Below are 14768 nucleotides of genomic sequence, written 5' to 3'. Positions count from 1 at the left end.
GTGTCGGAGAGGCCAGCCTGTAGCGGAAGCGGTGACCGGTGAGAGACGACTTGAGGAGCTCCAGTGGCGCCACTGTTTCCTGATCGACACGGCTCATCCAGACCTGCGCTGAGGATTCCACCGCGACGCCAGCTGCCCAGCACTTCGTCCGGCTGCCAAGAGCAAGATTCAGCAGTGTTTCAAGACTGTGTTCATCGTATCCTTGATTCTTGTGTGAACTTAAGATTCACATTCAGACTGGACTGAGTAAAAACTAACATTTCATCATGGCTAGTGGTTCTGATGATGATGCTGCCCAGTTCGACGAGGCATCAGATGAGGTAGCAGGCCCAAGTACAGATGCTACAGCAGAAATGCAGACTCGCATGCAAGAGCTCACCCAATTGCGAGATGAACTTGTCAGGTTAAATGATGAGATAGGGGCTCAGAGGGCAAATGATAATAGCGCACCCACACGTTCATACATCTATGTTCCAAGAGAACGCCAGGTCCAAGCATTTAGTGGGGAGGGTGGTACAGATGGGAGGTCTGTGGAAGAGTTTATTGAAGAGATTGAAAGGGTTTTAAGATCCAGAGAGCAGACAACAGAGGGGCAGTGTGACTACATTCTATCTCTGTTGCGTGGTCCTGCATTGGAGGAGGTTCGACTATGCATGGGGGGTCAGTCAGTGAGGCCCAGTGATTTATACTCCTACTTAAGGAATGCATTTGGGGAAAAACGCAGCATCACACAGCTTTTGCAGACCTTTTACAACCGTAAACAAGTGGAGGGTGAAGACCTCCGTGACTACTCCCATGCCCTGTCCCAGATCTTGAGCTCTGTAGTGAAGCAGTCAGCAAACGTGATACCTAATGAGAAAGCCGTTCTCCGGGACCAGTTCATTGAGGGTTTAAGGGATTCAGCTCTCAGACGTGAACTCAGAAAGATGGTCAGAGACCAACCAGACTGTAGCCTTTTAGATGTGAGGCGCGAAGCCCTCCTGTGGGAAATGGAGGAAAGCAGGCCCCATCGTCCCAGAGTTGTTAAGAGCAGCCAGGTTAAGTCAGAGGTTTCAGAATCCCAGTTTTCTACTACTGAGGCAAACAATGGCCAATCTACTGCATTAGGTGATGTTCAAAGAGCAGTAGCTCAACAGGGAAAACAGTTAGTAGAGTTAGGCAAAACACTCGCCGACCTAGCAAGTGCTGTAACTGAGCTGAGTAGACGTACCACTCAAATGACTTTCCAAGAGCCCAAGCCACGAGCTAGACTGCAACCACGGTACACACCAGACGGCCAGCCTATCTGTTTCAAGTGTCGAGGCGTGGGCCACATTGCCAAAAAGTGCCTGCAGGCCAAAAGAGTCCAAGATGAGTCAACACCTTCTGTAGTGCAGGAAAACTTTCACCCTCGGTTGCCATGAGCCAGGCAATTCGAGGGGGATCTACTGGCTCACCAGCAGTAACACCAGACAGAAGTAGGATCCTAGAGCGTGCAGTCGGAGAATGCAAAACTGTCGAGGTGAAACTTCAGGGAGTCTCAGTATCATGCCTACTTGACACTGGTAGCCAGGTCAGCACAATTTCTGAGAGTTTTTTCAGGGAACACTTGTCAGATAAAAGTGAAGACATTCATCCTGCATTTGAGTGGTTAAAGATCACTGCAGCAAATGGGTTAGACATACCCTATATGGGCTATGTAGAACTTGAGGTCGAGGTAATGGGTCTGACTATCCCAGAGCGAGGCTTCCTGATAGTCAAGGATTCTGCACACTCTTCCTCTGTTCCAGGTCTCATAGGGATGAATGTTGTCAAAAAATGTCGAGAGCTCGTACACACTGAGTTTGACACCACACTACAGAGTAAACTTGACTCGAACTGGAGAGAGGCTTTCAATAATCTTCATGCAGTAACTGTAACAGACAGGCTCTCCTTTGCTAGAGTGGCGAGTAGGGAGATGGTCCACGTTCCTGCATTGTCTGCTGCCACAGTCATGGCAAGGGGATTTAGGACTGTGAGTGAACATGGCCCTTTAATGTTGCTGGAGCCTGTGAGTGCACCCTTGCCTGGAGGTTTGGTTGTTGTACCTACCTTAGTTTCATCTGAAAGTCATGTGTTTCCTGTCCAAGTCATGAACATGTCTGATGAAGATATCTGGCTGAAGCCAAGGATCAGGCTAGGGGTTTTGACTCATGTAGACAGTGTAAAAAGTGATGAACTTTGTGAGATACAGTTCCAGAGAATCTCAGCAGACACTGAACAAGTGAGCATCGACAAACATCCCAAAACACCCACAGATGTACAGTCCATCCTCGACCAGCTTGATGTAAGTGGTAGCCCAGAACAGCATGCACAACTGGCTTTGCTGCTGGAGAAATATTCTTTTGTGTTCGCAACAGAGGATGTAGATCTAGGCCACACTGACAAAGTGCAACATGAGATTCATCTCACGGACGACATACCTGTGACACAGCCATACAGACGAATCCCACCCACACAGTACACTGAAGTCAGGGAACACATAGGCAAGCTGTTGAGAAAAGGAGTTATCAGAGAAAGCTCCAGTGCCTATGCTTCGCCGATAGTGCTTGTGAGGAAGGTAGATGGTAGTCTAAGGCTATGTGTCGACTACAGAAAACTTAACTCCAAGACGAGACGCGATGCATTCCCGCTACCAAGGATTGATGAGAGTTTTGATGCGTTGAGGGGGGCGAAATTCTTCTCAACAATAGATTTAGCAAGCGGGTATCATCAGGTGGCCATGCATGAGAGAGACATGAGTAAGACAGCTTTCACTACACCGTTTGGCTTATATGAATATGTGCGAATGCCTTTTGGTGTTTGTAATGGGCCGGCTACATTTCAAAGACTTATGCAAGTCACTATGAGTGATCTCATTTTTCAGATACTCCTGGTCTACCTAGATGATATCTTGGTTTTTTCAGAGACATTTGAGCAACATTTGGAGAGACTGGAAACCGTGCTGAAAAGACTGGCAGAGACAGGCCTTAAAGTGAAGTTGCAAAAGTGTGCTTTCCTACAGCAGTCAGTAAAGTTTCTGGGTCATCAGGTGTCAGCGGAAGGTGTGGGGACTGACCCGTCCAAGGTCTCCGCTGTTAACAACTGGAAGGTCCCAACCACTGTGAAAGAACTGCAGTCCTTTATAGGTTTCTGTAGTTATTACAGGAGATTCATTCAAGGTTTCTCACAAATTGCTGCACCGCTGCACGACTTAGTCAACAAATGTTCAGGTGAAAAGAAAACAAAAAAAGCAGTTCACCACTTTGGCGCTATGTGGACACAAGAGTGTGAGTCATCTTTTGAACAGTTAAAAGGAAAACTTACCTCTGCTCCCATTTTGGGTTTTGCTGATTTCACACAGCCCTTCATAGTTGAGACAGACGCCAGTCAGCACGGATTAGGCGCTGTATTGTATCAGCAGCAGGGTAACGCCAAACGCGTTATAGCATACGCTAGCCGCCGGTTACGCCAGGCCGAGAAAAATGACAGGAATTACAGTAGTATGAAGTTAGAGTTGCTTGCCTTAAAATGGGCAATTGCTGAGAAGTTCAGAGGTTACCTGCTGGGTGCGAAATTTGTTGTCCTGACTGATAACAATCCGCTCTGCCACCTCAAAACAGCCAAGTTAGGCGCTATCGAGCAGAGGTGGGTAGCTCAACTGTCTGTTTTTGACTTTGAAGTGAAGTACCGTCCTGGTAGTAGCAACGCCGCCGCAGATGCCCTCTCTAGGCAGGAGTTTGCAGGGGAGCCTGAAACTGATCCAGATTCAGATTTTGATGGTTGTATTGCCGTGTGTAACCTGATGGAGAGAGGGACAGTTCTAGATTCTGATCTTGTCACTAAAAGTCTTGAGTGTTACAAGGTGAGACAGATCCGTGCTATGGAGTCAGGATCAGGTGAGATAAGCACGAGACAAGGTAACACACCCACACTTCCAGGTTTTACCAGAGAGGAGCTGATAGGTTTTCAGGCTAGTGACTCCACCCTGAAAGAATTCAGGACATTTTGGGATCAGGGGAGGAAGCCTACTGCTAGGGAGCGAGCAGTCCTATCTAGCTCAGTGAAAAGACTGTTGAAACAGTGGAGTCGTGTACAGGAAAAGGAAGGGTTGTTGTACAGAGTAATCAGAGATCCACGTCATGGTGAAGTGTGGCAGTTACTCGTGCCTGGTTGTCTAAGAGACCAAGTCTTAGAGAGTGTACACAACCACATGGGCCATCAGGGCATAGAACGTACTGTGAACCTGCTCAGAGGGAGATGTTTCTGGGTTGGGCTTTATGAAGATGTTGAGAGCTGGGTTAAAAACTGTGAGCGGTGCATTTTGACAAAGATGCCTCAGCCAAAAATCCAGGCTCCAGTTAAAGCATTTCTAGCCTCCCGACCGCTTGAAGTGGTGGCTATTGATTTTACAGTGCTAGAACCAGCTTCAGATGGCCGTGAGAATGTTCTAGTTGTGACTGATGTTTTTACAAAGTTCACACAGGCATATCCTACCAAGGACCAAAAAGCAGATACAACAGCTAAAGTTCTGCTCAGAGAGTGGTTCATGAAGTACGGTGTCCCTGAGAGGTTGCATTCTGACCAGGGCAGAAATTTCGAGAGCGAAGTGGTTGCAGAGCTGTGCAAACTCTATGGGGTCAAAAAGACACGGACAACTCCATACAGGCCACAGGGAAATGCTCAGTGTGAAAGATACAACCGCACCCTACATGACTTGTTGAGGACACTTCCTCCGGAGAAGAAAAGGCGTTGGCCAGAGCATCTTCCTGAATTAGTGTATGCCTATAATGTTACCCCTCATTCCACCACAGGGTACTCGCCCTATTTTCTGCTTTTTGGTACACAGCCACATCTCCCAGTTGATGCATTATTAGGGCATGAGTGTACGTCAGACCATAAACAGGACTGGTTGTCTGTTCATCAGGAGAGACTCCGACAGGCACATGAGAGAGCCAAAGAGTACTCAGAGCAGAAGGCAGCTGAGAGAATTGCGCTGCAAAATGAGAAAGTGTATTGTCCTCCTATAGACATTGGTCAGGTTGTGTTCCTACGTCACAGACCCTCAGGGAGAAATAAGATTCAAGATGCATGGAGTCCAACAGTCTACAAGGTAGTTGACATTCAGGGAACTACACACACTGTTGAACCTCTGGAAGGAGGTCCCGTCAAAAGAGTTCATAGGTCAGAGTTGAGACCTTGTGCAAAACCAGTTCCCAAACCCAGAACCAAAACTAGGTCACATGTCAGTACACAGCCTGTAGTTGAAGACGTGTCTCCTGAGTCCCCTGACCCAGAGTTTGTTGTTGTTGAAGAAATCCTGCCTCCTCAGTTTATGCAGATACCAAAGCTGCCATGCGTCGCCGACAGGGTTAATTTACCTGTGACAGCACCTTTGGATGACAGTGACAGTGAAGAACCTGAGGGAGGTCAGGCAGATATGGGAAATGGTGACAGAGAGTGTGTAAACAATGATGTTCATTCAGACGTTAGTGACAGTGACCTGCTCATTGGTGAAGATGGGAAAAGACCCACTCTAACAGGCATGGCTAGCAGAGCTGGGAGTAAAGCTTATGCACCTACACCTGCTATTAGGCGTAGCAAGCGGGCAAATGCAGGGTCTCATCCAAACCCCTTTAATTGGCCAAGGTCAGCCTGTAATGCTGTCTCAGTCAGCACCGACATGGTCTCCCAGGTTTTGACAAGTCTTGGTACTGCTCTCTTTGAAAAGGCATTGCAGGGAGCATTTGAGTCAGTTAATGTTTTGTAGTCTCCGAGGACGTTGACTAATTGCAGGGGAGCATGTAGCCGGGTGGTAAATTAATCATAAGTGTAATTTTCCACTTAAGGGTGAATGTATTCCAATGTACTATAATGTGTTTTTGTTTTCTTTTGTTCTTTCTTTTAAATGTCATATTTCAAATGTAAATGTAAACAAAATGTAAGTGAGTTAAATAAGTGGTCACAAGGTGGCAGCATTGAGCTGCTTTGGGGTTCAGTTGGGCGCATTTTGGTTTAGCCGCCAGGTGCATTGTGGGTTATTGTTGTCTTTTCTGCTGAATGTGAGCCACAAGTGCCTGAAATGTCTCGCCGAACAGAGGAGACTGTTGTTCTGTTCAATTGGTAGGTAAAATACGCACACATTGTAAGAGACGCCGTAACAGAATGTGACAATATAGTCTCATTTAGAGATATTGGTGATTTATTTCAGAGGGTAGCATGCCAGCCGTCGACCGGGGCTAACGACTAGCTTCAGGAAGCTCCAGCTCCCGTGTTCCACGCTGCGTGGCGTGTAAGTGACTGTGGTAATATGTTGAATGCACATTTTCGAGTTAATGTGACCGTGTCATGATTTTAATGACGTGTGTATTTTGTTGTTTCTGTAGACCTTCATAGCCCACTGCCGTATTTTGTCCCCTATGCTATTTTGTTTCTTTTTATGCTTTTGGTTTCGGTTCTCTCTAAAGTCTCAGATGAGAACGAATGACTTTGAGTTTAGAAATTCAGTCAAATAAGCCTTTTTGCAACTGATGTGAAATAAATAAGAAGGCTACAAGAACCCCAGTAAGTGTGTCCTGTGTGCTTCTAATTCCCGGGCTACACATGTATACTAATGACAATACAATATTTTTTTTAGCTTTCTTCAGGGATTTTTCAAGCATGGTTATTAGATCCTGTGATGAAGGATTTGTGCAATTTACATTGGTGTTTATATACTGTATTTCATTTATTTATCTTGTTTTTTTCTCTGTTCTTGTTACCTTTTTGTATTTAAGATTATAGTTTTGCTGTTTTTGAGGGGGGTGGGGTGTCAAGGCATGGTTCGCCCAGGGCGTAAATCTAGCCAGGACCGCCCCTAATCTGGACTGAGGTTTGCTGATCATCTGACTGTTATCTGTCCAAAACAAACAAAAAGGTAAATGTTGTTCATATGTTGTAATACCTGATATAAAACAATACAACTGAGGACATAAAACTTGATTCAATAGACAAGTAATAAGATATGTTGATAAGAACTGTTAAATGGGGCAGAAAAGTTTTAATCAAAACAACTTGAATGCTCCTGAAACAGGACTTTTACTCTTCTAACAACTTTTTAAAAGTTGTAAAATGTCTTAATTTCAGAAGTTTGTTGGGAGATCTTGGATGGCCAACCAAGATTATTTTCATAACTTTTTGTGTGACAAATTTTTAATTGAATTTAGCATTAAACATTTCAGTTTAGATAAATTAAGAGTTCAATATTAAGTCACCGCTCTGAACTTTCGTGACTGACAGTTACTCACAAAAAGTGATACTAAGAGAACTGAATGTTTCCAGTGGTGGTAAATAGAGGAAGTAGTTTTTGTATGACTCTCCTATTATTGTCTCTCACTGTGTCTCTCTGGCACAGTAATACACAGCAGTGTCTTCAGGCTGCACATTCTGTCCACTTAGAGTAACTGTGTTGCTGGAAGAGTCTAAATCGATACTGAACTTGTTCTTTAGTGAATCTTTGTAGTGAGAGCCTCCAGTATATCTGCTTCCAATCCACTCCAGTCCTTTCCCTGCAGGCTGTCTGATCCAAGCTGTTTAGTAGCCACTAACAGAATAAGAGATCTGACAGGTGATGGTCAGACGTTGACCTGGCTGCACAGTCACAGAGGCTGGCTGTGTCAACTGTTCACACTTCACACCTGTGGAGGAAAACATGTTTAATATTGAATGAGTGTAATAACAGTGAACAGTCAGTGTGCTGTGATCATACTGTCAGTGTCTCTGCCTCAGTGAGACTCACAGGATCCAGCAGCCAGCAGCAGCAGCAGAGCTACAGAGAACATGGTTGATATTGAAGGTGATCTGATGGGAGCTTCTCTTCTTCTGCTGCAACTGACAGCATGATATCAAGTCTTTATAGCAGACTGTGAGGAAGTTCACTTTGCATAGACAAGGACACTGACAGGTTATAAAAGAAGGATCAACTGTCCTGTTACAAGGAGCCATAGCTTGAAGTTGTGTTGTGAACATTATTCAAACAAAAGACAGTTGAGTCAAACATTCACATTTACATTCAGATCACCACAATATTTACTGTCACCACTCTGAACACCACTCTGTTTCTTTGATCACACCTGGACTGTTGTGCTTTTCTTGGCTGCATTTGTGAGGGGGTGATTGTTACTGTAAAACAATTTTTTGTGTGTGTCTTTAATGGTTATTGTTGTTGGTAAATGATCATTTTGAGAGAAATCAGTCTGCGGACTGTTCATCTGCAGATACACCTGCTGTCTGCTGTTGTCTCTGGAGATGGTAAACCGGCCTTTGACTGACTCAGAGTAGTAAATGCTGCTACTGCCACCACTGCTGATATAGACATAAGCAACCCACTCCTTGTCATTATCCCATTCAACCCAGGCAATCCACTCCAGTCCAGTGATTCACAGTGTTTCCCTTCTTTATATTCCTAAATATAAAATGTACAAACTGTTACTCTAAATGTGTTTAGGGGGATTTAGTCCCCACTGCTATTTATTTTTGACTTTCTCGTTGTAGAATAATGTTTTGTTCTATTTGTCTGACGATTGCCAGATGGACACAGTTAATTCTCAATAAACTAAACCAAAGTTCCCATTTTCTCATATAAATGCTTGAAATCTTGATCTGGACTGAAGTTTGCTGATTATCTGACTGGAATCTGTCCAGTGTTTAATGCAGAATCTGCTTAACTGTGTTTTGTTATTTCATTAAAGCAATGTCTCAAAAACAAACAAAAAGGTAAATGTTGTTCATATTTATGAATGAATGGACAAACAGAAATGACAGAAATGGGTGATACTGTAATACCTGATATAAAACAATACAACTGAGGACATGAAACTTGATTCAGTGAAATATACTGCTGCCTTTACTCTCTTTTTTCATCATGAAATTAGTTTATCTTATATGCATTAAAGACTTATAAGCACATGCAATTTCATTTCCTAAACTATAATTATATTTGCAATCTGATTTGGACTGTAAATAACAGGTTAGACAAGTAATAAGTTATTTGATAAGAACTGTAAAATGGGGCACAAAAGTTTTAATAATAATGAAAAGTTTTCTGGGAGATCTTGGACGCCAAACAAAATTGTTTTCATGACTTTTTGTGTGACAAATTTGCAATTGGATTTAAAATGTAACATTTCAGTTTAGATAAAATAAGAATTCAATATTGAGTCACAACTCTGAACTTTCATGACTGACAGTTACTCACAAAAATGGGATACTGAGACATATGAATGTTTCCAGTGGTGGTAAATAGAGGAAGTAGTTTTTGTATGACTCTCTAGTTTTTGTTCAGGTCTACTGATGGTTTGTGTTATTGTGGCTCTCTGGCACAGTAATACACAGCAGTGTCTTCAGGCTGCACATTCTGTCCATTTAGAGTCACTGTGTTGCTGGAAGAGTCTGAGTCGATACTGAACTTGTTCTTTAGTGAATCTTTGTAGAGTGTTGTTGATCCAGTAGCTGCCATCCCAATCCACTCCAGTCCTTTCCCTGCAGGCTGTCTGATCCAAGCTGTCCAGTAGCCACTAACAGAATAAGAGACCTGACAGGTGATGGTCAAACGTTGACCTGGCTGCACAGTCACAGAGGCTGGCTGTGTCAACTGTTCACACTTCACACCTGTGGAGGAAAACATGTTGAATATTGAATGAGTGTAATAACAATGAACAGTCAGTGTGCTGTGATCATACTGTCAGTGTCTCTGCCTCAGTGAGACTCACAGGATCCAGCAGCCAGCAGCAGCAGCAGAGCTACAGAGAACATGGTTGATATTGAAGGTGATCTGATGGGAGCTTCTCTTCTTCTGCTGCAACTGACAGCATGATATCAAGTCTTTATAGCAGACTGTGAGGAAGTTCACTTTGCATAGAGAAGGACACTGACAGGATATAAAAGAAGGACACGCTCTGCTGTCAGTCATAGCTTGAAGTTGTTATGTTTATTTTGACACATATGTAAGAAAATGTGTTAATTATTTCAAATATTAATTTAAATTTCTAGTTTTTATTCCACACTAAATATCTTAAACAAGTGAGACAAACACATTCACATTTATGTTTATGAACAGAATATTAAATTTATATATGAATTTATTTTTTTCATTTAATACATTTTCATTTATTTAAGACAAAAAATGCTACGTTCACAGGAAGTTCAAAAGACTATTTATGCTCTCAGTCGTCCTAAACTACATGTTGGAGAACAAAACAGCTGCAATAAAACTTGTCGAACTGAAGCAGTTTTATTGAGATGATGTTTATCTGAGTTTGTCAATTTCGGCAGAAGTGAAAAGCTGAAAGTAAAGTTTTGACTTGTTTTGACATGTTGAGTTTTTGTACAGCGTTGCTGCTTCCTGTGTCACTGTGGCTCTCGAGCACAATAATAAACAGCAGAATCTTCAGTCTTTAGACTGTTCATCTGCAGATACACCTGCTGTCTGCTGTTGTCTCTGGAGATGGTAAACCGGCCTTTGACTGACTCAGAGTAGTAAGTGCTGCTACTGCCACTGTTGATATAAGCGATCCACTCCAGTCCTTTTCCAGGAGCCTGTCTGATCCAGTTCATCCAGTAGCTGCTGAATGTGAATCCAGAGGCTGTACAGGTCAATCTGTGAGATTCTCCAGGCCTTTTAACCACTGGTTCAGATTCTGTCAGAGTCTGACCATCAACACCTGTTGAGACAAAAAAATATATGCGTGTCATTGGCTTGGCAGCACAAATAAAAGTTATCTAAAATTAAGAGCTATGTAGACCTTCACCTGCCCAGCAGACAGTTAAAAGCAGCAGTCCTGTCCTATAGTCCATCATGTTAAACTGTGTGTCCACTGTTCTCTGTCATCCTCTCTGCAGTCAGATAAGTAGAGGAGGAAGACATCTGAGTTTTGCATTGACTCCTTCTGTGGGAGTGTGTGTGTTTTTTTCAGTGGACAGGCAGGGACTTTTCCTTATTGTTGTTCAGTCATATTTTACTATACATGGTCCTATTTGTTAGTCTGTTTAACTTCATTTAGTATGATCTGGCAAGGCCATGAATAAATCCACATGAAACAGCCTTCATGGAAAATGACAATGATTTACTGTCTCTCAAACATCAACAAAGACCCTCTCTTCCTTCCTAAATATAAAATGTAGAAACTTTTACTATTTCAAATGTGCTTCACCACATAGATTGAGGGATTTATTTCCTGATGTTTGCTGAAACTAAAGAATGAATGTTCACTCTACAGGAGTCACTCCTGTACAGAGCACTTTGCTATTTCTTTTTTGACTTTCTTTTTGTAGAATAATGTTTTGTTATCTTTATCTGTCAACTGCCAGAAAAACACAATGAATTTCTGATGTGACAAAAGAAAAATGAACTAAAGAACTCTTTTTCTTATATAGATTGTTGAACTCTTAATCTTGTTCGAGCCAGTGAAGTATTCGTTTAACTGATATCGAGACTATGATATTTTAATTCCTGTAAGCAGCAGCAGATAAAAGCACAGTGAATGATCAAATGTTCCAGTTCCATGAAAATCTGCTTCAGGAGGTCAGTCCTGCTGGTTGTCATCAAACTGTTAAACTCATCATAGAGTTATCACATTCTGGACATCAGTGGACTGGGAGGCTGCAGCGGTCTTAACGGACCTGTTAACTGCACGTTGTAATTTTCTGTAACTTCTGGCAGAGTGCAATAAATTCTTGTAACTTCTAAGCTAAGATTACATTCATCCATGTCTCTTTTATTTCTACTGAAATGTAAATTAAACACTGAAACAGTGAAGTTGATCAGAATCATTTTATAAAACAGGAAATAATCTACATCATCTGTTGTTTCCAAGGCAGAACACACACAAATATATACAATTACCGAAAAAGAGATGAAAACAAAATAATATCTGTATGTTGGAGCTGTAGTTAACATTCAGTCAAATGAGATAAAGTAAAAGTTTATTTTCAGTCACATGACTGACAGTTATAATCAGTTAAACTGAGACACATGAATGTTTCCAGTGGTGGTAAATAGAGGAAGTAGTTTTTGTATGACTCTCCTGTTATTGTCTCTCACTGTGGCTCTCTGGCACAGTAATACACAGCAGTGTCTTCAGGCTGCACATTCTGTCCATTTAGAGTCACTGTGTTGCTGGAAGAGTCTACGTTGATACTGAACTTGTTCTTTAGAGAATCTTTGTAGTGAGAGCCTCCAGTATATCTCATCCCAATCCACTCCAGTCCATTCCCTGCAGGCTGTCTGATCCAAGCTGTCCAGTAGCCACTAACAGAATAAGAGACCTGACAGGTGATGGTCAGACGCTGACCTGGCTGCACAGTCACAGAGGCTGGCTGTGTCAACTGTTCACACTTCACACCTGTTAAAAAAAGAAAATGTTTTGTAACAAATGATCAAGTTAAACTGCAAAAGAAGAACCGTTGACTTTGACAAATCCAGAGAGACTCACATCCAGCTGCCAACAGCAGCAGCAGAGCTACAGCAAACATGGTTGATGTTGAAACTGACGTGCTGTGAACTCCACTGACAGCCTGATGTCAAGTTTTTATAGCTGAGTAACAAGGAAGCTCACTGAGTTTGCATAGAATCAAACACATGAAGCATCAATGTTGGTCTGACTGGAGCTAATAGAAGAGTCTGTTGACTGTTATTATATCTGCAGAGTGAAAACATGCCTGGAAATCACCTCTGCTTTACATATGATATTTTCATTTCATTACACACTCAACTTACAGAAATGAAACTCCTGTAAATGATTATCACAACTATTCTTACTGTGAATATTACATGAACCATAGATAATGGAAAACATATTCTTTAAAATCAGCATTAAAATATCAATGATGATGTGTCATGGAAACAAAAGGAGAAACCACCAATAATGTTGCTTTCTATAAGTCATGTTTACAGTGTGTTCAACATGTTGTCAAATCATTGAAACACTTTAAATATGATGTGAGCTATTTTCCTGAGAATTTATTTGCTGTCAGCACCTCCTACATCACATTCATGATTAACTTCCAACATATGACCACAGCTTTATTCAAATGAGATCATTTATTACATTCAGTTATTTGCTCACTTACAGTACTTACTCACTGTATTTACCGCAATCAGAAAAACAGTGACAGCAGCCAGGATCATGTGAATATGAAAACCTATGTCTGATGCTGGTGTGCATAAAAGAGTGTTAATGGTTTCAGTGTTTGTAGGTGCTTGAAGACAGAGTGTCCTTTCAGAGGAGAGAATAACATGACACTGACTGCCCTCCTGTGATTTTAGAGAATAAACTGTAACCTCATTTTTCACCTTCATATTTTGGCTCTTGATCTCTTTGACTCTTTATCAATAAGTGATCTTTATTGTGTGTTTCTTTTTGTTCTTTTAATCAGTTATGATGATAATTCTAATATTTTTCAGCAACAGTTTTCAGGACTTTCTGTCATGTATGATGATGATGTATAACTTGTGTTGTAAATATTTATTCTTTTTGAAAACGTATAACATGTCAGATGAAAACACACTCACATAAAAAGTAGATATATAACTCCATATTAGAGAACACCAGAATTACAAAAACTTTTTTTCTGAATCAAGTTTTATTGAAATGATGTTTCTCTGATTGTGTTGATTTTCTTAAACTGCAATTCATTTCTGTTGATATAAAAAGCAGAAAGTAAAGTTTCAACTTATTTTGACATGTTGAGTTTTTGTACAGCGTTGCTCCTTCCTGTGTCACTGTGGCTCTCGAGCACAATAATAAACAGCAGAATCTTCAGTCTTCAGACTGTTCATCTGCAGATACACCTGCTGTCTGCTGTTGTCTCTGGAGATGGTAAACCGGCCTTTGACTGACTCAGAGTAGTAAGTGCTGCCACCACCACTATTGATAGCAGAAACCCACTCCAGTCCTTTTCCAGGAGCCTGTCTGACCCAGCTCATCCAGGAGCCACTGATTGACAATCCAGAGGCTGTACAGGTCAATCTGTGAGATTCTCCAGGCCTTTTAACAACTGGTTCAGATTCTGTCAGACTCTGACCATCAATACCTGTCAGGAGAATAAAAGAAAACATCAAGTGAAACAAGCTGATGACACAGTTATAAACTATGTTAGATCAAGATCAGTGCAGATCTTCACCTGCCCAGTAGATAGTTAAAAGCAGCAGTCCTGTCCTATAGTCCATCATGTTAAACTGTGTGTCCACTGTTCTCTGTCATCCTCTCTGCAGTCAGATAAATAGAGGAGGAAGACATCCGAGTTTTGCATTGACTCCTCCTCACAGGGAGGAAACAGCTGGACTAGATATTTTTAATGAAACTGGAGGATTAATGTCCACGAGTCAAATTTTCAAGTCAGCTGTTTTGGTATTTGTCTGACATGTTTAAATTTGTGAAAAATGTCAGGATTAGTATAAGTTTATTAAAACAAGTTAAATTATAATTCATTTTGGTTTCAAGGCTCTGATTCTCAGTAGTTACTTTGAGTGCAATGGGCAAAATTGAGAACATTTAAAATAATGTTAATAAGTCACAGGTTTATTCTGATCACCAACATCTAGTAGCAGTTCTGTAGATCGCTGTATTATCATCTCAACCAATTAATAACATTAACCAATGTTTCAAATACATTTGAGGACTTGTGGACTTTTTACATTTCTAATTGTGTTTGATCAAGACAAGCTTGTTTCTCTTTTGAAACTATATTCATATGAATTATGGTTTGTGCTTTAAAACTGGTAATTAAGTATT

At 41.5% G+C, this 14768-nt stretch overlaps 1 gene segment (V, D, J or C); it reads right to left on the bottom strand.

Moving 5' to 3' along the window:
- Positions 1–9337: 9337 nt before the first annotated feature.
- Positions 9338–9789, bottom strand: LOC141019904 (Ig heavy chain V region XIG14-like). The segment is given in 2 exon segments: positions 9338–9645; positions 9747–9789. Coding segments are annotated over 2 exon segments (351 nt in total).
- Positions 9790–14768: the final 4979 nt, after the last annotated feature.

The sequence above is a fragment of the Pagrus major genome, chromosome 23 (assembly GCF_040436345.1).
Source record: "Pagrus major chromosome 23, Pma_NU_1.0".
Taxonomy (NCBI): domain Eukaryota; kingdom Metazoa; phylum Chordata; class Actinopteri; order Spariformes; family Sparidae; genus Pagrus; species Pagrus major.
This window is presented reverse-complemented; position numbering and strand designations above follow the sequence as displayed.